The 22,856-nt window shown below is 39.7% G+C and overlaps 1 protein-coding gene across 2 annotated transcripts; it reads left to right on the plus strand.

Moving 5' to 3' along the window:
• Positions 1–2,591: 2,591 nt before the first annotated feature.
• CREBL2 (cAMP responsive element binding protein like 2) lies at positions 2,592–20,855 on the plus strand. Of its 2 annotated transcripts, none has more exons than XM_081061397.1 (4): positions 2,592–2,892; positions 14,026–14,223; positions 15,415–15,605; positions 17,688–20,855. In XM_081061397.1, exons 1-3 carry the CDS (start codon positions 2,878–2,880, stop codon positions 15,589–15,591), a joined length of 390 nt encoding a protein of 129 aa, XP_080917523.1. In that variant the 5' UTR covers positions 2,592–2,877; the 3' UTR covers positions 15,592–15,605; positions 17,688–20,855. The 2 variants fall into 2 exon arrangements, with proteins under 2 accessions (XP_080917523.1, XP_080917524.1); XM_081061398.1 differs by having other exon boundaries at positions 15,415–15,559.
• The last annotated feature ends 2,001 nt before the right edge of the window (positions 20,856–22,856 follow it).

A 22,856-nucleotide genomic window follows, 5' to 3' on the forward strand; every position in this document is an offset into this window, starting at 1 on the left:
CATGTGGGACTCGAACCAGCAGCCTTCGGCGTTAGGAGCATGGAGCTCCAACCACCTGAGCCACTGGGCCGGCCCCCAATTAAATTTTTTAAAAATAAAATACTTGGACACTTTCTAAGGTGAATGTGTTTAGAGTTTTGTTTTTAATTTAATTATATTTTAATTGTGTAATATTTCAAATGTACAGAAATGTTACAAAGAAAACAATATAACTTGCATTCCACCACTAGATTTAATATATTTGCTTCATCTCTTTGAAAGTTAAATATACAGCTAATGGTCCCAGGCCCTCCTTTTCCTATTCCTCTCCCTCCCTAGAGAAAACCACTCTCCTTAAACTGGTGTACATTTGTAAGTTTTTAGATTTCCATTACACGGTTCAAAAGATCTTAGTCCTCCTTCTGGAGGGGCTGGCATTGGGTCTGTGAGCTGCTTACACACAGCCAAACATTGCCATCGGTGGTAGGGCAGGGTGGATAAGCAGAAGGCCGGTACACTTCTCACAGCTGGAATGCAGGAAGAGACAGTGGCAAAGGACAAAACCAGGAGAAAAACAGTTCCACCCCAAAGAAGAGGGCTTAGCAGTGGCAAGGGAGTACCTGCAGAGGCACATTGAGGCCATGCTGGGTACAAGATGGAGGCTGGAAGGAGGTGGAAAGAGACTCTTGGACGTATTGAACAAAAGGGGTATTAAGTGAGGAAGAGGAAGAGAGCCTATGAGCACAGACGTTTGCTTTCTTGATCGTTAGAGAGGATATGGCGAGGCGACTCTCAGGCTGCCAGGAATGCAGTTTGGGAGTTAAGGGTGCACCCCTGGTTAGGCCCAACAGCTACAACCCCAGCATGCCAGACCTGTTACCAACCACATAACCTGCCCAGGCTGCATTTACTTGGAAAAACTGACCTGCTTTGGTGCCTCTGAAGCGTTATACAGGTCAGAGACGATTCAACTTGTCTAGTATTACTCTTCCTCAATTGGGAATTGCCAAATAAAATAGAACACCCAGTTAGATGTGATTTCAGATAACCAATGCATTTTTTTGGTAAATGTGTGTCTCAAATATTGCATGGGACATACGTATACTAAAAAAACGGTATTTGTTTATCTTAAATTCAAATGTAAGTGAGTGTCCTATATATTTATTGTTAATCGAAGAACTCTACTTCAGTTGAATTTTGGAAGGATTTAGCAAAGCACTTTAGGCGTATTTAAAAAGGAGTACATCAAAGGGTTCTCCAGAGTAACATTAATGAACACACAACCTTTGTCACATTCTCAATGGCCTAACATAGGCTAAAACAGAAGAACAAGCTCCCTGACTCTATTAAATCAGGAGAGCCCAAAGACACTGTTAGTTGTTTTTAATGGCTTCATTGAGATATAATTCACATACCATAAAATTTACTCATTAAAAATGTATAATTCAGTGGGTCTTAGTATAGTTACAGAGCTGTGTAGCCATCACCAAATCAATGTGAGAACTTTCATCACCTTAAAGAGAAACCCAGGGGATGGGTGGTTAGCTCAGTTGGTTAGAGTGGGGTGCTCTTAACTACAAGGTTGCCTGTCGGATCCCCACATGGGCCACTGGGAGCTGCGCCCTCCACAAACAGATTGAAACAACTTGACTTGGAGCTGGTGGGTCCCGGAAAAACACACTTAAAATAAAGGTTAAGACCAAAACCCAGTACCCATTAACACTCGCTCTCCATTCCCAGCACCGCTCCCTCTCCACTGTTTCACAACCCTAGCCACTGGCAACCACTCATCAACTTTCTGTTTCTTTAAACACACCTATTTCGTTACGTATGGACTCTGCAATACGTGGCCTTTTGTGTCTGGCTTCTTTCACTTAACATGTTTTCCAGGCTCATCCACATGGCAGCGTGTATCAGTACTTCGTTTCTTCAGATGGTCTAATAATATTCCTAATGATATGCCACGTTGGCCTATTCATTCATCCATTGATGGACATTTGGGTTGTTTCCACTTTCCATGATGAATAAAACGTCTAGGACAGAACATTAGTGTACAAGTTTTCACTGTGGACATATGTTCCCATTTTTCCTGAAATCGTTGGGCTGTATGGTAACTCTGTCTAATTATGTGAGGAACTGCTCATTTTTTTCCCAAAGCAGATGAACCATTTTACATTCTTGTTGTTTTTTGTTTGTTTGTTTTTCAGTAAGTTTGATTTTTCACAAGGAACCTTCAAGGTTTCCTCAGCGTCCCGGAGGAGAGAGAGCCCGTGCCCAGGGCCCCTCCTTCAGGCCTCGGCTGGGGCCCCAAAGCTCCTAACTCTGCGCGCACGGGGCGCTGCACGCACCCCCAGGGTCAACACCGGCCAGGGAGCGCACTTTGGGAAACGTCGGTGCGCCTCCCGCCCGGTCCCGCCTCCGCAGCAATTGCGGCGAGAGAAAAACAGACGCTCGGCAGAGGCTGTGTGGACATTGTAGTTTTCCTTCTAGTCGGCCGAGTGCAGACTGCGGCGAGGAAAACTACAACGCCCAGAAGGCCGCGGGGCTACGGCAGCTGGAGGGGCGATTCCGCGTGCGGCGCTCCTGCCCACCCTCGCGTCCGCGCGGCTCTCCTGGGCGTCTGTAAACACACCCAGACTGTCATGGAGGGGGAGGAGGAGGCGGCGGCGGCGAGGGGAGGCGTTCTGGGCCTCCTCCAGGGTCCGCGCTGCCATTCCTGAACTGGTCCCTCGTCCCCGTGACTGTGGCATCAGGGAAACGAAGTGTTAGGCGAGAGGAGGAGGCAGTCAGAACCATATCCCCTTCTTCCCCCGGGGCGGGGGCCGGGCCGGGCCAGGCCGGCGGAGCCAGGGAGGGCACGGGGCGGGAGCGCCTGGCCAGGCCGGCCTGTCTGCCGAGATGGATGACAGTAAGGTAAGTCCTGGGGTTTGCACGCGCCGCCGCCGCCGCCTCCCGCTTGTCGCTAAGAGCTAGTCCCGCCGCCGAGTCTCGGCGTGGTAGTTCCTGCCAACACGCAACAAACACCTGCCGCGGACATCCCTGCGCCTCCAGGTGTCACCCCACGGTCCCCAACGAGGAACCCGGGGGACGGTGGCGCTGCGTGTTCCCGGGCAGGGCCCGCTCCTCTGGAGAATTTTCACTCCCACCGCGAGCCTGCTTGTCGGCTTCTGCGGGTGGCGCCAACCCCCCCCGGACGTGCCAGCCGGGACGGGCGGAGGAACTGCTCTGCGGCCCCTCCTGCCTTCCCTCGCCTCCCCCCCGCCCTTCTCCGGTCCCGAGGTGTTAACTAGGGCGCCCCGAACCGGCGCTATTCCCCCAGGACGGCTCCCCTTTCCTCTCCCCGGCTCCCTGCTCAATGGCCCATTCATCTAAGCCGCTCCCTCCCCCTCTGAGCTGTTTTCCCGTGGTTGGTCGGAACACTCTGCTGAGCTCCTGTGGCTGTTCCCCCAGAGTGCGGGATCGACCCTCCTCTGGAAAGCCCGGCACCAGTAGTGAATTCGTTCTTGTGACTCTGATGATTTTACCTCCCGCCACCGTCCACCTTTCCCTGTGCACATCGCTCACCCCGATGGTCATGACAGACAAGGGTCATGATTGGTTCATTCACATAGTTCATTATGGGGAACCTATGCTCTTTATGCCTCTCCACATCAGTGTCGTGAAGACAGGGACGGTCAGCTTATTGATCACCAGACGTCCAGAACTGGCCGAGTTTTGAAGCAGAACTCACTCCTTCCCTACGCTGTCCAGAAGGCTTACTTTCCACCATCTCTGGCGTGCTTCTTTTCTCTTTGGGTACCCTTTTCGCCGCCAGGTAACCAGGGACACTTTGCTGCTTATCAAGGTTTTGTTTCATCCATGCTCAGAAAGGTTAGAAAGATGTCCAGCTTCTCTGCACTGCTTGTGTCCTACGTGATCGCTTCCTGTCACTGCACAAGGCGCTGGGAAAAGTGCTAGACAGACGCCCGGCTGGAACAGTGTGCTTGTGAAGCAGCAAACCCCTCCTAATGGGAAGTGGTGTCCCCAGGACCGAAGGGGGGGGGCGTTCTCAAAGTTTTCCAGAAAAATCAGAAAGTAATTTTTTTGTAAAAAGTCTTCGCTAGCTGGATCTTTCAGTGTTCATTTTGAAATTATGTCTGAATACCGTATCCATGATCTTGGGAAATAATGTTAGGGCTGTTTATGGATGCTAACGTAACACACTGTTCTTTAATTTCCGTGATCTGAGACTGTCACAGTATGTTCTACAGAATTTTCAGTTTCCTTTGAAACGTTTAATAACTTTCTCAACATCTTCAATACTCTCAAATAACTCTAAGAAAAATATGTCTGATTTTGAGTTATTATGCTTACCTATGAGATCACATAGGAGTTATTTCTAAAACTAGCAAACTGTAGTGGGTGGGCAGGGTGTAAAATGTTACTGTTTTGCCTAAAAGATTGAAGTTAAATTTAAGAGGGTAGACTATCCATAGCTTACTTCCTATTGGGTTCACAGGCACGCAAAATGAATTCAGTTTTCATTCTTTATTAAGTCATTGTTTTTATGAGAGAATTTAGAAACTGGTAGTTTCTTAAATCTCTAATGATTATAGAAAATAAAATCCATTTCAGATGTCTCTGGATGAATAGTGCCTCTGTGAATATACTACTTTCACTTTGACTGCATGTCATAGTTTGAGATGAGTAATGTTTAAATGCCATGTACAACAAGACGGGACTGCTTTCAGCAGCCAGTGTGAAACTGCCCTTAAGTAATGCTTTGGCGGCTCCCAGTCCTGCCTTTCTCTGTGCTCTAGTTGTTACCATCCTACAAAATCGCATTGCCCTCCTAGTATGTACATACATACTCACACACAAAACACACTTTTCCCTCAAACAGTGTATGGGTGATGGAGTCTTAGGTTCCATTTTCCCATACATAAGGGAAGGGGAAGTTTGGGGCTTGGAAGGATGGCAGCAGCTATGCTGGAGAGAGTGCAAACACTGCCAGCAACACCAGGGCAACAGGAAGAGAATGAAACAAACAGAAGCAGCAGTTATAGAGACACGGTATTTGAATTAGGTCAAGAAACAGAAGATGATGATGATGATGATGATGATGATGATGATGATGACGTGAGGACCTCCCTTTAAAAAGATTCTGTATCCTGAGTTGTTTTTGTCGATGACAATGAGTTTGCCAAGAGCTCTCCACATTCTGCCGTCTAGCTTCCTGAAGTAAGAGCAGGAGTGAATTTTATGGGGATGCAGCTTTGCCTCCCAAGCATCTAGCAATGTGCCTGATACAGAGTACTAGTTAATAGTAATTGAATTAAATTGGGACAGAGTGGCATTAGGGAGAATGCCCTGAGGTTCTTGGGTTTTATTAATCAGTGTGCTCCATATACAACCAGAGTAAACAAATGATAGCAAATGGGAAAAATAAAGCAAGAGATAATAGTGAGCATCTAAAAGTGGGGGCTTGGGAGAGTGATAAGGAGCAGAGCTCAAATAGTGAATACTAGATCTCTGCTTTGCCAGTTGGGAAGGAACACATCTTAGCTAAGTTATTCAACCTTTCTGAACTTGTCTGTTAAATGGTCAATACCTTCTTCACAGGCTTTATTGAGGATTAGAGATAATGCATATAAAGCATCAAGCACAGAGTCTAACACAGAGTAGGCACTCAAAAAATGTCATCTGTCGTGCAGGGTGGCAGGCGCGGTCTCTGCTCCCGCTCCCCACATAAGAACACAGGACATGGTGAGGCCAAAAAGGAACACCCACAGAGCCATAGGTAGGGGAGTCATACCACTATATTCTTACCGGCGGCTGGGTTGGAGACACAGGAAGCAGGAGCCACACTGTTCTCAACTCTCACTGCACCGCTTGCCCGCTCAGCCACCGTCTTCTTGCTAGCCCCCCATTTGCTGCTAGCGAAGCCATGGCAGTTATATTAGTGGCCAATGGCTCACTGGTTACAGCTGACGGCCAACTAGCCACAGCTGATGGCCATTTACCAGCTGAGCCAGTACCTTTCTATGTGAGGCCGAGACCCTGGAAACTGCTTTCTGGGGCTCTGTCCCCACATCATCCTTATTATATTTCCTAGCAGTGAGCTCCTTGGTCCTTAGCACCGTGCAGTAAGCACCGGAGATGCTCATTGTAGTAGTTCTTAAGTGTGTGCTGTTGCATAACATTTGCAGCCCTGTTTATACCTACACTACCCTTTGCTCCTAACTCTGCCCCCAGATGGGACAGGAGCAATGGGATGGAACGTGAAATGAACTTTAACTGTGCCTTTAAGTGTCAGATTACATGAGAAAGGTAGTTTCCCAAACCCAGACCTGTCCATTGGCCCCTGAAGTCCCCTTTCTTGGCCCTTAGCCATCTTTTGCTAAGCTGCAGTTGGAGGTACCCTCCTTGGGCAGTGCCACAAAGCTCAGACATTTTCTACTTTTTCTGTCCTTCGACTCTATCAGTGCTTTCCACAAAACTAAAAAGAGCCAGCTCATCTACTAAATAAATCTCGGACAGTAGATGTTAATGCTCAATGTGCTTTCCTTTCCTGTCTAGGTTACATGCACATTTTAATTAGGGTACCTCTACAGATAGTTTCACCCTAAGGAGTAATTCTAATACTACAGAAACCAGTTGAAATTGAAGTTTTAATGACCTTATTCAGAATGTTTCACGCTTTTTAAGAAAAGTTTGTTTATTTATTCATTAATTCATCAGACATTTGTTGGAAACCTACTACGTACCAGGCATTATGCTAGACAGTAGAGATACAAAGATCAATAAGAACTTATAACTATTTTTAGGAGCTTACATTTTAATGGGCTAGGCAGACATATAGAAAAATAATGACAATATAGTGAGGTAAGAAATAAGGGCAATAGAGGCACAGTGGTTTTGGGGGCATTAAGAATGGATGCCTAACTATCTGGGTATGTCAGAAACGGGCTCACACTGTAGGAATGAATCTGTGAGGAAGAATCGGAGTCTTACAGAAAATGGGAAAGAGGGAATATCCTGTACTGAAGCACATTGCACTGGAAAGGAACTATTTTGGTACAAGCTAGAGCAGGAATTGGCAAATTTTCTGTAAAGGGCCAAATAGTAAATATTTGTGGACCATATGATCTCTGTTGCAATTATTCAACTCTTCCATTGTAGCAGGAAAGCAACCTGCAGAATGTAATGAATGGGTGTGGCTGTGTTTCAGGAAAACTTTATTTACCAGAACAGGCAACAGGCGGGCTTCGGCTTGCCAGCAGGGCTGCAGTTTGCTGACCCCTGAGCTCCAGCATAAGGCACAAGTAGAGGTGTGGGCAGAGATAAGGATGGGAAGATAATCAGGGGCGGGATCATGATACGCCTGACAAGTTAAGCTAAGACATTTGGGTTAGTATTTTTCAGAGTGGAATACAGAAGACACCTGCTGAATCAGACTCTTTGAGAATGGGAATTTGAATAGGCTTCCCAGTTAAGTGGCTTATATGCTTACTGAAGTTTGAAAACAAAGGCCATAGCTGTTAGGATGCCACTGAAGTATTTTAGAGCAGAGGTGACAATAGCAGATTTGTGTTTTCAAAGAAAAATGCTAATGGCTATATAGAAAATGGACGTTGCACCTGAGACAGACGAGAGTCAAATGATTTACAGTTAGGAAAGAACATGAATTTTGGCAATTAACCAGAGTTTAGATCTCATTTCTACCACTTTCAAGCTGTTATGATTTTGGACAGATTATTTCATCTCTTCAGAACTGAACTTCTTCACCTATAAATTGGTTTTTATTGTGTTAACAAAACCTTACTGAGTTATTGTGAGAATTAAATGTACTGTATATGTGAGCCCATATGAAAAGAACTTAGCACACAAATGGGTTCTCAATAAATGCTAGTCCTTTCTGACTCCTCACTAGGTTGGTTAGATTGCTCGGAAGAAAGGCGATGACAGTGTAGGCTGTGGTCGGTGCAGTAAGCATAACACCCTTCACGGATGAAGAATGTGGACAGAAGACAGCTCACCAGACAGAGCCCTGCAAAACTCTAAAGTGATCAGAAGAGGCTGAGGAATAGGACTCAGCAAAATACACAGAAAAGGAAAGGTTAGTGATTCAGGAGAACCAGAAAAAAGGGACTTTTATGCCATCTAAGGGAGAAGAGAATTTTAAGGAAGGAATTTAGTCTATTCTGTAAGATTTACAAAAAAAAAAAAAGTCAAGTAAGGTAAGTAGTGAAAAGGTATCCATTGGACTTGGAAAGTAGGAGATTGTTTATGAAGCTGGTAAGAGAAGTTTGAATGGAGAGAGAGGGCAGAAGCCAAGATGTAGGTTGAGGAAGAGGTGTGTGGGAAAGAAGCAAAGGTAGTTAAGTATATACCACTTTTACAGAGTCAGTTTCTAACAGTTTCAGGCATTGCTAACTACATGTAGTATCATATTTAGCTTCAAACAATAATGGAGGGGAGGGCAGGCACAGGGACTGGGGGAGGCAGGAGTTAACTCCCAGTTCTGAGATGCCTACTTTATCTCATTTCTTCTTCTGTTGACTATAAAAACTGTTAGCAGCAGGAAGATGTGATTAGACTTTCTCTCTTTGTGAAGATCTGGTAAATTGGAGAAAAAGCCTAACCCATAGCTCTGAAGGAAGTTATGGAGCCTTACCACCAAATGAAAACGCAGCTACTTGTTTTGCTTTTTCTTTAAAGTGGTAAAGAGTAGTGGCTGGGGACATTCGTATCTACCTTATTTTTCTTTAATCAACTGGAGATACAACTTTTCACTTCGTATTTTTAAAAGTGAAATAGGCTCTTCTGCTGTTTTTATTTTTAGCTGGGGCTGATGCTACCACTTCATGTAAATGCAATAAGTCTCAGACTTAACAACTTGAAACTTTTATGAGTTGCCTTAAGAATCAGAGCTTCAGGATGCAAATGAGTGCAAAAAAGGTGTTAAAATAATGAGTCCTTAATTGGTTTTTCAAATTTTATATCCCTTATGAAGGAGCTTTTTTCCTGTAAATTGTTAGTAGTGATATCAACTTAAATCAATTTTAAAATATTGCTAATTTTTCTTTGCATTTATTCATTCAGTTATCAGTCTTCTTAAATAAATGCATCTGAAATTCCCAGCTCAGGGCTGGATACAATGACAGTTTCTGTGCCTGAGGAGCTCACACTACTGGAAGAGAGAGAACTTAAATCTGTGAGGCCACTAAAAAAGAAACATAACATAAACTCAGTGCAATATTAACTATAGAAATTGAATTAATAGAATTAATTGCAGAAATTTGGAGAAGAAAAGTGATGGCAGAGGGTGATTGTCAGCGAGAATTTCAAAAAAAGAGGGCTAGAGCTGATCCTAAACAAAGAAAGCATAATGTGATTTGCTGTTTCAGAGGGCAGGGCGTTTCAGAGGGCAGGGCGGGTGAGAGGGCATCTTTAGAGAACTGATGAGACTAGGTAAGCATGCACAGGATGGGGTGAGGTCCCTAAGGAGACTGGCCTGACTTGGTAGGGAGGCTGCCTGTTGGGAATAATGAAAGAGAAGATTGGCTTGGTGAGAGGGAGCCCAGATGTAGTGGGCTGCATGGTGGCCCCTAAAAAAGATACAACTATGTCTTAATCCCTGGAACCTGTGAATATCTCTTCATGTAGTACACGAGTGAATATTGTATGTCAAAGTACTATGATTAAGTTAAGGATTTGGAGAGGAAGGCTTTCTCCTGGATTATCTGGGTGGGCCCTACCCAAATGCCATGTCCTCATAAGGGTGAGGCAGAAGGCAATTTGACAGCTGTGGAGGCAGGGCAACCACAGAGGCCGAGATTGGGTTCAGGTGGCCACAAATCAAGGAATGCTGACAGCCACCAGGAGCTGAAAGAGGTGAGGAATGGGTTCTTCCTTAGGGCCTTCAGCAGGAGGGCAGCCCTGCAGGCTTAGCCACAGGAAACTCAAATACTGGGTAAGGTGACCTAGTAAGCAGTGCGGAGCGGAGCTGTTCTCGGAGAGTGACATGGCCAAAGAAGCATTCAAGTGCTTCCTGTAATGATCAGGTGTTACTTCTTCACAATGAAGAAAAACACACTCAACTTAACTGCAATATGCTGAAAAGAAAGGTTCATTTGACAGTTTTTCTGCCAAGATGGATTAACTATGGAAATGAGTGTGGAAAAGGAGAAATGGTAAGGAGACCCGTTGGGAACCTATTGTAATAATCTGAGTAGGGCCCTCACTAATTAGGTGGTAAGAATAGAGAGGAAGAGCTAAATCAGAGATTTGGTGAAGGAGTAAATCGGCATGACTTCAGTGGGCGGGCATGGAGAGTCACAGCTGTGGAGGGGATTTCAGGGAAGCTTAGAATGAAAAAGCTTGTTACTTAACCTCCTCACCATTGCCCTACATCAAGTGCCTAATGCCAGTGAGTTGGATTGAATGAGTGACTAGATAGCATTAATACAGCAGTGCATATAAAGCACCTGTCAGTTTTAGAGCCTTTTCAGGGAATTATCTGTTCAGGTTAATCAGTCACACCTACTCTTGGAGGGGAATAGTCATGCTTGATGATAGTGAGTTATCTTGTGACAAGTAAGTATGATGCAAATCAGGGGACTTGGGTTGTAGACCCTGCTCTGACATTGAAAATCTCTGGACTAAAATTTTGTCATTTATAAAATAAAGAGATCACTGTGCATCTGTGTGTGTGTGTGTGTGTGTACACACTACCAGCAACACGCCTGTATACACTGATATCCTGCCATTTATAATGTTATTGTCCATTTCATATCTGCTGTGTTTCATGAATCTAAATAAATAACATTAAAGGCAAGGACCCTACCTTCTTATATTGATAGTTCTAGAATTTCACAGTGTTTGGGCATAGTGGGTGTTCAGTGAATGGGTGATAAATAAAGGAATTATTTTCCCTCTCTTTACCTGAAAGGTGAGGATGATGGAGTTCACCTCACCTGAGTGGTGTGAAATACCGTGAGATGATTACAGGTAGAGTGCCTGACTCCAGGCCTTGTCTGCTGTGTGTTCCCTCCCTGCACACGTGGATTTAAGTTTTTGTTGTTTGTTCCTAAAAAGCTAGAAGAAAAATGATCCAAGAACCTTTGGAATAGGATTTATCTGGCTTCCTCATTTTAAGAAGCCTCTAAAGGGCATGCAGCTACAATCATGGCTCCTCTTTCTGCAAAGTTAAACCTGTTGCCTGAGAAGCCTGTGCCATCCACACTCAGGCTCGGAAGACTGGTTTCTGTGTTTTCTCTATAATGGTTAAACTTAGAATTATCAGGAGCTCCGTCTTGGCTAAATCCAGTAGTTTTTGTCTTAATTCCCAGCCTTTTTAGACACGTAAATTGGAAATATTTAAATATCATAAAATACACAGATAAGAAAAAAGCTTCCTCACAGAAGAAATAGGAGAAAGCAAGGGGGCAATGTGGTTATTGCTGAGTTTGTGAAAATTTTATGAAACACTGGTGAGAATGATTTTTGGCCCAGAGACATTTAAGGAATTTGTCAGGTTGATTTCAGTTTTAGTTTCTGTTCCTAATTTCTAATTAACTTCCCCTATCCATCCCCTAATCTTTATGCTTATGAAATTAATTTACATTTGTATAATACCTTTTTATTTACAAAGTGCTCTCACACATTATTATACTTAAAATTTACAATAATCCTGTGATGTACTTGGCTCTCTTGAAAACTGGTACACTAATCAGATTTTAGTTGGCACCAAAAACCCAAAATTCAGCCTGTTACTAAAGAAAAATTAAGCTAGAGAGGTGGTGGTTATGTGGTTTTAAATGTAATTTTACAGGAGATGACATAAAATACAGGAACCCTGGATTCATTTACTATGCCTTTTTAATTTAAAAAAATGGAATAGCATAGTTCCAATTTAAATATTTTGCTACCATGAAAACTAAATAAAGGGTTATAACTTTTGTTTGATTTTTATGAGTGTGCTTGGTTTGTTTAAAAAAATCAGTGAAGTCTATGAAGTGCTCTCCGTTCTCTTGCTCTTTGTTCTCAAAGGCAGCCACTCCTGAATTAATGAACAACAGTAATATATAAGGTATTGGATTATAGTGTTATGTGATGACTCATTTTACTACATTAGATTGGATTACCATTTATTTCACTATAGATATGAGTTTATGATGTAAATATATTCCTTTTGAAAAACGTGGCAATAGCAAATACACTTTGTTTTAACGTAGGGTAATTTCAAAATACTGTGTTAAAATTGTGCAATTGATGTGATATAAGCATACTTTAAAATTTAGCCCATAGTAATATTTGGATCAACTAGTCATCCTGCAATTGCTCATCAAATATTTTGACTGAGGAAAAATTTCCTGAGATGTATATTATTATATTGGAATAAAGACATGATGATGCAGAATAGAAAAGCTTTAAAAGAGCAGTTTTTGAAAAGTTGAAACTAATTTGGGAGTAGTACTGAAGCAGCTAGCTTTCAATAAAAGATGGTGGGTGAAAAGGAAAGATTTTTTTTTTTTTTCCCAGAGCCTTGGAGTATTCGATGTCATTTCAGAGCCATCCTAAAAAATGCTAGATGCAATGTTGGCCATCATGTTATCACACAGGGTCTGGTAAATGTGGCTGATTCCCATTTAAAGTGTGGTTTTCTTGAGCTAAGCATTATACTTGGTATTGATCTGACCTTTGTAGGGTACTGGGCATTGTCAGTGTCTGATATTAATAGTGATTTCAAACAAATGAATAAATCAGAGTTTTTCTATCCAATGAATATTGATTGATCATCTGAGTTTTGTTACCTGGGGAGGTTTCTACATTTATTCTAATGATTTGCCAGTGTTTGAATTTTGCATCTTCTCTTTTAGAATTGCGACATTTTTATTCTCTGAGGGTAATTTTCAGAGTGAACTGGACATGATTCAGAGCCTTGTCATGTAAACAAAATGGATAATCAAATTGTTGGGGAATTTAAAGAAAAATGTATCACTCTAAAATAAAGTATGCTCTAAAGGCATATTGTAAGTGCATATTGTAAGAAACTGGCTCCAAAAGCACTTTCCAAAAAAAGTTTGTTCATTGGAATAAATGTACCCCCTTTCAAGGTGACTGCTTTAAAGAAAACTTATTTGATATATAAGTTCAGGTTTGTGTATTTAAAAATTCATTATCTTTACCTCATAGTTGCATCTTGTATAAGAACTTGGGGAGGTTCCAAAGCTAAACAATGAAGATTAAATTATTTTTCCAGTCACGAAAACATTGTGCCTATACAAGTAAATGAATAACAGGAATATTGAGAGGATATCTTATGATACCAGTGGGAACAGGTAGAAATCTACTGAGACAGCCTAGGGTCATATTAATAAGTATAGGCTGCTAACGGCAGGAGAGAATTATCCTGAAGATTTCAGGGACTTCCTGTGTGTTCCTTTGAGCTCAACAAATTTGAAGAGGAAATTTATGGCCCAATTTCTTAGGATACGTATTTATTTTTATATATACATAATTTTATGTACAAATTATATATTTTTTCTAATTGTAAACATTGAAAAATCATAAAAAATACAGGTGGGAAAAAGCTATTTATAATCACACTTGTCAGAGAAATCCTGGTTGACGTTTTGTTAACATCCTTTCTTCTATATGTTGTTTTATAATGTTGAGATCATCCTGAACTTACAATTTTGAATTTTTTAAAATTTATTTTCTCAAGTCAATAAAATTTATTGGTGAACAAAATATTTAGTGGCAATCTTTTAGTATTTTTATTACCCAGCTACATATATGGTTTGTAAAGTTTACTGTTAAACTGTTATTGAAGAAATGATGACAAATTAAATTATTTCTTCTCTCACATTCATGGTATCAAAACTATCAGAAAAAAATTATGAAGCAAAGACTCAAGGCATTTGATGGGATTATGCTGCGTTCCATAGGCTTCATTCATTTATTATTTGTAAATGTTTTCCTTGCTAATATGCAGCTGTAGTCACTTTCCTAGACACAGAACTAAGAGAAAAAAATTATTTATTTTCTCTCTTTTTGAAGGTGGTTGGAGGCAAAGTAAAGAAGCCCGGTAAACGTGGTCGGAAGCCAGCCAAAATTGACTTGAAGGCAAAACTTGAGAGGAGCCGGCAGAGTGCAAGAGAATGCCGGGCCAGAAAGAAACTGAGATATCAGTATTTGGAAGAGTTGGTATCCAGTCGGGAAAGAGCTATATGTGCCCTCAGAGAGGAACTGGAAATGGTAAGAAAGTCTGTCAATAAATGCATGAAGAAAATCAACTTTAGTTTAGCAGTCAAAGAAATATACATTAAAACAATAATATATTAATTTTCACCTATTCAGTTGACATGCATAGAAAAGAATATTCATTGGTTAGCCAGAATGTAGGCAATAAGCATTTTTGTACATTGTTGGTGGGAGTAGAATATACATGACTATTTCATTGAGGGATTGTTTATAATAGAAAAAAATGGGGGAATAACCGAAATGTACAACAATAGAGGATTGATTAAATAAATTATATTCCATTCATATACTGGACTACTTTGCAGCCAGTAAAAAATCACAGTGCACATCTGTATTTACTGATGTAGAAAGATGTTTACAATATATTGCTAAGAGGGAAAAGCAATATAACAATAAATATATAACAATATGCATAGTATGATAGCATTTGAGTTTAAACATTTATTTATTTAGCATGTTTTATTCATTCGTTCATTCATATTTTGTGTAGTGGCTGTAGAAATGTAAAAGAGAATTAAAACCCCATTACTGTGAGCTCAGGGGAGGAGGTGACAGGTTGGAAAAGAAAGAGATAATACTACCATGATCATTACAAAACTAGAACAGGCTACCTCAGCTTTTTAGAAGGTAAGAAAAAGGTTGGGGCATGAAGAGAATTCAGATATAAACTATTCGGTAGATTTGACTTATGCTTTAAGTTATTTCCTGCCTTCTGCAATGTAAGCCACTTGAGGGCATGATCTTTGGGCTGATTAATCTTTGTATACCCCCAAACTCCATAGTACACACTCTGGTAGAAAGTAGATGTTTAGTGAATGTTTAAGAAAGAGAAAGGAATTACAAAACTATTTTAAGGAGTAGAAATAATGTGACCATTAGCAAAAAGAGATGAATTCTAATGTGTGGCACACTATGAGAGAGACGTTCTCTTAACCAGAAGGGACTTTTTAATCTGAGCGGTACTCCAGTATATCACAAGAAGATTCAGCAGTAGTTTTTCACCCTCTTCTGAAAGATGGCAGGCATCATACGTCTCCTAGATTATAAATAAGAAATACAATGGAGGGTGGGATTCCCAGCAGCCAATTTGACTTCTAGGTATGGGAATTCTAATGTCTAGCATTTCTAGTGGTTCCTGAACTCTGCCTAGTAAAATTTTACTTAAATATATTTTACGTATTTCAGTACAAGCAGTGGTGCATGGCAATGGACCAAGGAAAAATCCCTTCTGAAATAAAGGCCCTACTCACTGGGGAAGAGCAGAGCAAATCTCAGCAGAACTCAAGCAGGCACACAAAAGCTGGGAAAACAGATGCGAATAGCAATTCCTGTGAGTACAATACAGGGAGAGTTTATATGTAGAGGAGTGTCTTAAGGTAGGTTTTCTTTTGACCACTTTCCTCTGTATGTCTGTTTTTTTCCTGTGTCGTGTCTTTAAATAAATAAAATGTTGATGTCATTTGTAATACACTAATAAACAAGTGAAATGGTGTTAGATTGTAAATATTGAAATACATTTTACACAAAAGGAGCAACTGATAAATTTATGGAATTTTTAAAAAAGTAGACCTATTCCATAAATGGGAGTGTACCATTCTAGGTATTGTTAATAATATCTTTTATGTGTATTTTGATTTACAGCTTACAAAATATTTTCACTTATATTTATTTTGTTTCCTCCAATAATTGTGTTAAGGAATCATACTTTTTATTTTATAGATGAAGAAATAGCAGAAGGCCTATGTAAGTTACCCAAGGCCAACATAGCTATAATGGTAGAACCTGTCTTCACCTAGTCCAGGTCCTATCTAGCACAGTAACCCTCACTGTAAAGAATATTTTTTTTTAATTGAGGTGAAATTCACATAGCATAAAATTAACCATTTTAAAGTAACAATCCATAGGCGTTTATTACATTTACAATGTTTTAAAACCACTGCCTCTATCTAGTTGCAAAACATTTCATCGCCCTCTAAAAAAACCCCAAACTCATTAAGCTGTTATGCACCAGCATAAAAACTCCAGCCCCTAGCAACTATGAATCTGCTTTGTATCTCTATGGATTTACCTAATCTGGTAATGTTTAGGTAAATGGATCACATAGTATGTAACTTTTTGCCTGGCTTCTTTTCACCCAGCATAATGTTTTCAACATTTATCCACATTGTAGTATGCATGTATCAGTACTGCAATCCATTTTACAGCTGCATGATATTCCAGTGTATATACATACTTACCACAATTTGTTTATCCATTCATCCATTGATGGGTATTTGTTTCTACCTTTTGTCCATTGTGAACAGTGCTGCTGTGAACATCCATGTACAAGTGTGTATTTGAGGAACTGTTTTCAATACTTTTGGGTATATACCTACAAGTGGAATTGCTGGGTCATATGGTAATTCCATATTTAACTTTTAAAGGAACTACAAACTGTTTTCCACAGTGGTTGAAATATTTTACATTCCCACCAGAAATATACGAAGCTTCCTATTTTTCTACATCTTGCCAACACTTTTTATTTTCCATTTTTAAAAATTATAGCCTTCCTACTGGGTGAAGTGGAATCTGACTGTGGTTTGGATTTGCATTTCCCTAATGACTAATGATGTTGAGCATCTTTTCATGAGCCTGTTGACCATGTATATATCTTCTTTGAAGAAATGTGTGCTTAAGTCCCTTGCCCATGTTTTAATTCATTTCTTTTTCATTTTGTTGGTGAGTTATAAGAGTTCCTTATATATTCTGGATTCTAGACCTTTATCAGATATATGATTTTCAGATATTTCTTCCATTCTGTAGGTTGTTATTTCATTTTCTTGATAGTGTCTTTTGGTGCACAAAAGATTTTAGTTTTGATGAAGTCCAGTTTATCTGTTTTTTCTTTTGTATAGTGCCTTGGGTGTCATATCTACCAATCCATTGCCAAGTCCACAGTCCTGATTTACCCTCATGTTTTTTTCTAAAGTATATATGGTTTTAACTCTTATGTTTAGGTCATTGATCCATTTTGAGTTAATTTTTTCAATATGGTGTGAGATAGGGGTCCAACTTAATTCTTTTGCATATGAATATCCAGTTGTCCTAGCACTGTTTGTTACAGACTGTAATGATTTTGGAATGAAGATGTCGTGTATTGATTTCCTCATCATTGTGATTGCTTTGGGAAAACTTGAAATAATTCTAAGGAAATGTAACAAACTTTTTATCTTTTAAAAATGTTTTATAAAATTGAAGGATTGGCTTTTTGATAACTTTTATTAGATGAAGTAATGTGCCTTAATCTAAATTGAACTGAGCCAAATCAGCTCAGTTTTCTTTCAGTCTGTATTTTAAAATAGCCTTCTTGTAGATACCAAATTTAGGGGAAAAAAAATTGTGCATTTTAAAACAGATTAGCTAAACTTCATTACCCTTAAAAACATTCTTACATTGGTAACTTTGATTTCTTTTTTCAGGGTGAAGATCATATAAAATGATGAGTCAGAGATTGAAGCCAATATCCTGATTCCTATGGAGGATGAATGGGCAAGATTGTACCTCTTGTCTCCACTTACTACCTACTGCTCAGTAGTCATCTCTGTAAATCTGCAATTTCTGCCAAAATGTGTGATCATAGATCTCAAAGGATTTTCCTCTAACTTTTAACACTTAGAAAATTTACAAACATTCAGACCTGTTCTGGTTGGTATGGCCACCCCATGGCACTTAACAAGTTGCAATGCTTGAAAACACAGGAGTAGAGGAGAATGGGTAAAGATTGTATTTTTTGCACCTTAACTCCACATTGCTTTACTGGTTAATTTATATTCTTTCCATATAATTCATGTATTTGTATGTGTATGTGTGTTTAGGTGTCACCTCCTTTTATGTTTTTAATTGCCCTGCAAAGAGAAACCAAACGGGCTAATTACTAAGTTCTTAGCCTCTATGGACCTAATTTTATTTCTTTATATTTACTTGAGTAATGTCTATTTTCTGCATGAACCATAATTTCTCCTGTGAGCCATTCCAGCATAAGCTGTGAATATGTATTAACAAATATATACATTTCTATTTTTTTAATCCATAATGATATGCCTGTTTTAAATAACGTACATGTTAATAACACCCATAAGGAAAGCCCTCAAGACAGCCTCCTCTATTCAGTAAAACTGAATAGTTTTACTTTTGTAAAACTTTTGTTGCTGTCTTCTCAAACTGTGTTTATAAAAGTTTGTTAGGGCCTAATGCATACTTGGAAAAATAATAATTGAAAAAAAATTTTTTAAAGCAAGAAATAACCTTTTAGGCATTTCAGCAGCATACATCATCTTGACAAACCAAGAGTATATATGTATGTTTCTATTGTATGTATGTATATATATATATATATATATATATATATATATATATATATATATATGGATAGGGCAGGAGTGAATGAATGTTCACACACATTTCCTTGTGTGGTCAACTAACTAGGAGAATTTTTTAAAGAAAATGGGATGAAATTAGCTGCTGAGATTGAGTTTCTGCCTCAGGAGATCTGAAACAAAATGAGGGACAAATCGCTAGTCGATCGAACAACCAGAACACTTAGTTTCTCCCCTGCAGTGAGTTCTCTCACGAATGTGTTCTGAGTCGGAAAGAAACACAGTGTGGGTGTGCATCTCGTGCAGCCCGGGCTGCACTCTGGAGTGAAACACTAGCTAGGGTCGTGCACAGCCGCAGCTCCTGGGCCTGGCAAGAGGTGCAGAAGGACAGAATCGTTCTTTCCAGTTCCCATCACAGCTACCTTTACTTTCTTCCTGACCACCAAGTGGAGTGATGGCTGAGGAACCAAGCTCCTAGTACTATGATACACTCAAATAGACCTAGGAATCTTTTGATTTCCCCATTGAGACACTTGATCACTCTCTCTTCTCTTTCCCCTAGTTAGATCAGGAGTTGTGTTCTCTGTTGCTGCTAAATTATAATTGTTCTTGGCTCTAATGAAGTAAATATGTGGCTTCCAAACACAATAATGCTTTGTTATGAAATGGCAGTGTAAGAGGAGGCATCATGGTTTAGATTGTCTGTGAGGGGGGAACTGAGATGGACCTCATAGTTTCAGATTACAAAGTACTTTGTCCCCTTCTCTTAGGCCCTGCATCTGAATAAAGTGCCTCCTTTTAGCCTGAGTTCCTAAAGCTCTCTTGTGCTTAGGCTGCAAACTCAGATCTCTAGTCCAGTCCTGTGTGACTACTGATATACCACTAGCCCAGACTGTTGGGTCTCTCTGTGTTTTGGTGGACCGGGGGTTTAAGAGTATTTAATGTCTTTTTAGGATCACAAATGTAGATAAAGGATTGTTAATATTCAAGCCTTCAGAGTTTAAGTGTTTTAAATATAGTGTTCAGATTGTAATGGGTATGTTTTGCCATCTGGTCTACTCAAATGTATATTTTTATTTTGCGAAACAACCCAAAATGTACTCTATGTTGCTTTGTTCAGTACCTTTTGAATTCCCCAGAAGAGTTGATTTCAAAGCAAACATTCCAAAATGAATGTGGCTCTCTTCAATGGAATGTCTCCATTGTGCTTGAAGTATTTCTTCTCTAATTGTAATTTTACATTACAGGGTCATTTATTTGAGCTACCCGCCCTCCCCCATTATCTTTACAAGAGAAGTCAGTGACTTTGTCCTTGGGTAGAGGATGTGTAATTTTTGGTGAAAGTAAATTAGTTTATTTGAGTTTATTCCTAAATCAATCTCTTTGGTATTTTGCAGTAGATCAAACCAAGAGAAAGTTCCTTGGTTTTAAAAAAGGAATGTTTTGATTGCTTTGGGTATTGTGCTGGCTGCACACTTTGGCTACTTGTAGCATGTTAATAAATGTCACTGATTAAAACAGCTGGAACATTTCTTTCCCCGTTCCAGTTAAGGAGCAGCATACTGAAATCCCAGTGTCTCTCACTTAACCTGTAATGACAGCTTGCAGGCTGAGAGGGAACAGAAGATGAGAGAATCAGTAAGCTCCGTCTCTCTGGATTGTTGCTGTTCTTGCTCTCTGAGTAACAGAATAATGTTTTTTCTTTTTTACCCAAAGAAAAAAGGAAGGTAAGGGGAAAAATATGTTTGTATATTTAGAGTAGCCATAATCTGTCATTAATTTAGCATAGACTTACCATATATTAGAGCAACTGAATATAATATGAAATAAGTTTGACTAGGTCAAGTTTAGGATATGATTGACATTCTTAATTTTTTTCTATTTTATCTAAAATCTTTCTATTATATTTAAATCAGAATCTAGCTTACTACAGCAAACCTGTATCACAGTTTACCAGCTAATTGACAGGAGTTATCAGCATCACCATGTAGCATTTTATTTTATCATTGAATTATGGTAGACTTGATTTGGCTAATTTCAAAAAGTATAGGCTAAACTGGATTGCCTTTAGTTAAAATAGAGGGAAAGAAAATTTAAAAATGTGCTATATTTCACAAGGAATCTGTTGCATATTGTCAATTATTTAGTGTCGACAGAGGAAGATTACTGTTAAACCACATGGTATTTGGGGGCATTGAAGGGATTTTTCTTTCTCTGAAGATCATTGTACAATTATATTTTTATGAAAAAATAAAATATCTTCACCAGAAATATCTCAAATTGTCTGTTTCACAATACTGAAATATGTCTGTATAAGAATAGAGTAGTAAGGAGTGTGTGACAGGCAGAAGACCTGGTCTTGGATCTGTTTTCTAAGTCACCTTGAATTATTTACTCTTTCAGCCTGTTTCCTCATTTATAAAAAAGGAGGATAGCTTTCAGAGTAAGTGCCCTGTTTCCTCGAAAATAAGACCTCGCCGGACAATCAACTCTAATGTGTCTTTTGGAGCAAAAATTAATATAAGACCCGGTATTACATTATTTATATTTTATTATATTATTGTATTATATTTTACCTGGTCTTATAGTAAAATAAGACCGGTCTTATATTAACTTTTGCTCCAAAAGACGTATTAAAATCATGCTAGGGCTTATTTTCCAGTTGGGTCTTATTTTTGGAGAAACACAGTTCTGTACAAGTGGCAATCCCAACAGAAGAATGACAATAAGTCTATATTCTCAAGTATTTTGTGTATCCTGATTTTAGACCATTCCTTGTTAAGAAATATTTCAGGAGGGGAAAAAAAGTCCCTTTGAGGTTAAAGGTGAATAGAAGTAGCTCTAGTACCTACCTCCCTTCCATTCAAATTCCTGCTCCCAATTATTCCTTCCACCTTGAGTGCAAAATCTTATCAGAAAAAAAAACTGGAGAAGGAAAACAGTGGCACAATTTGAGTGTGGTATTAAAAACCTGTTTCTTACTAGAGTGAGTGAGCACATGGCAGTTGGGTGCTAAGTGACTTGGAAGATGGAAAAATTCATTGGGTTATCAGTGACTAAAACTAACAATAACAGATTACCTTTACTGAGGGCTTCCCACGTATTTTGTAGTGTGCTGAGTGATTTATTTACATGGATTTGGGCTCACTGTATTACTACAGCAATCCTACGAAGTGCTGTGATGGTTAGTCTTACATGGGAATTTACCTAGACATATTATATTACCTAGTTATTTTATCAAACCCTAATGGAGGTGTTGCTGTGAAGGTACTTTGTCGATGTGGTGAACATCACAATCAGTTGACTTTTAGTTGATTGTCTTTGCTAATATGGGTAGGCCTTATCCAATTGGTTAAAGGCCTCAAGAGCAAACATGAGGATTCCTGGCTGCGGCATGAAATCCTGCCTGTTGGCTGCTCTGTAGTTTCCAACCTCAAGACTACAACATCAGCTACCTGAGTTTCTAGCCTGCCAGCCTTTCCTACAGATTTCAATCTAGCCAACTCCCTCAATCACGAGCCAATTTCTTAAATACTTCTTAAACTATTATCATCTATCTACCATCAAACTATTTCCTTTCAGTTCTGTTTCTCTGGAGAACCCAAATGCAGATGGCCACTGTTATTTCCCCCATTTTAAAAGTGAACAAACTAGGGTTTCAGAATAATTTGCTGGGTTAAACAGGTGGCAGGCACATCCTGACCTTCGACACAGAAGTTGACTCCAGAGCCCTTGAAAGGACCCATCATACTATTTGTGACAAAGGAAAACTTTGCTGGCTGGATATATCACTGGAATTTTGTGCCTAATTTTTACTAATTTTTAAAGGGTCTGTCACACAGCCCAGAAGTTTAACTGAATCTAGACTGATGAACAGAATATAAATCCATTCCTTCCAGCATTGTCCTGCCTGCTCTCTGCCGTACAACTCTCCACATCTGTTTTTATGCTATCCAGGTATTTGTGCCATGGTCTTACCTAACAGAATATATAGCCTTCTTAAAGAGAATGTTCTTTGGAGGATATAGCGGGAAGCAGAATAAAGGACCCATTCAAAATCCCTTAAAGGAGTTTTAATCCCCTGTACCTAGCTATTGTGGGCAAGCAGCTGGAACTGCTTTGACTGCCTGCCGAAAACCAGATTATATTTTCAAGCTTCCAGACCTACATCATAATCCTGAAACAAGACTCGTCACTGCACAACTCAGCATTTGTTGGGGATCATTTTCCTGCAGAACTAAAATCACACATTCTTAAAATTATCGGTGAGCC

Source organism: Rhinolophus hipposideros (genome assembly GCF_964194185.1).
Source record: "Rhinolophus hipposideros genome assembly, chromosome: 9".
Lineage (NCBI taxonomy): Eukaryota > Metazoa > Chordata > Mammalia > Chiroptera > Rhinolophidae > Rhinolophus > Rhinolophus hipposideros.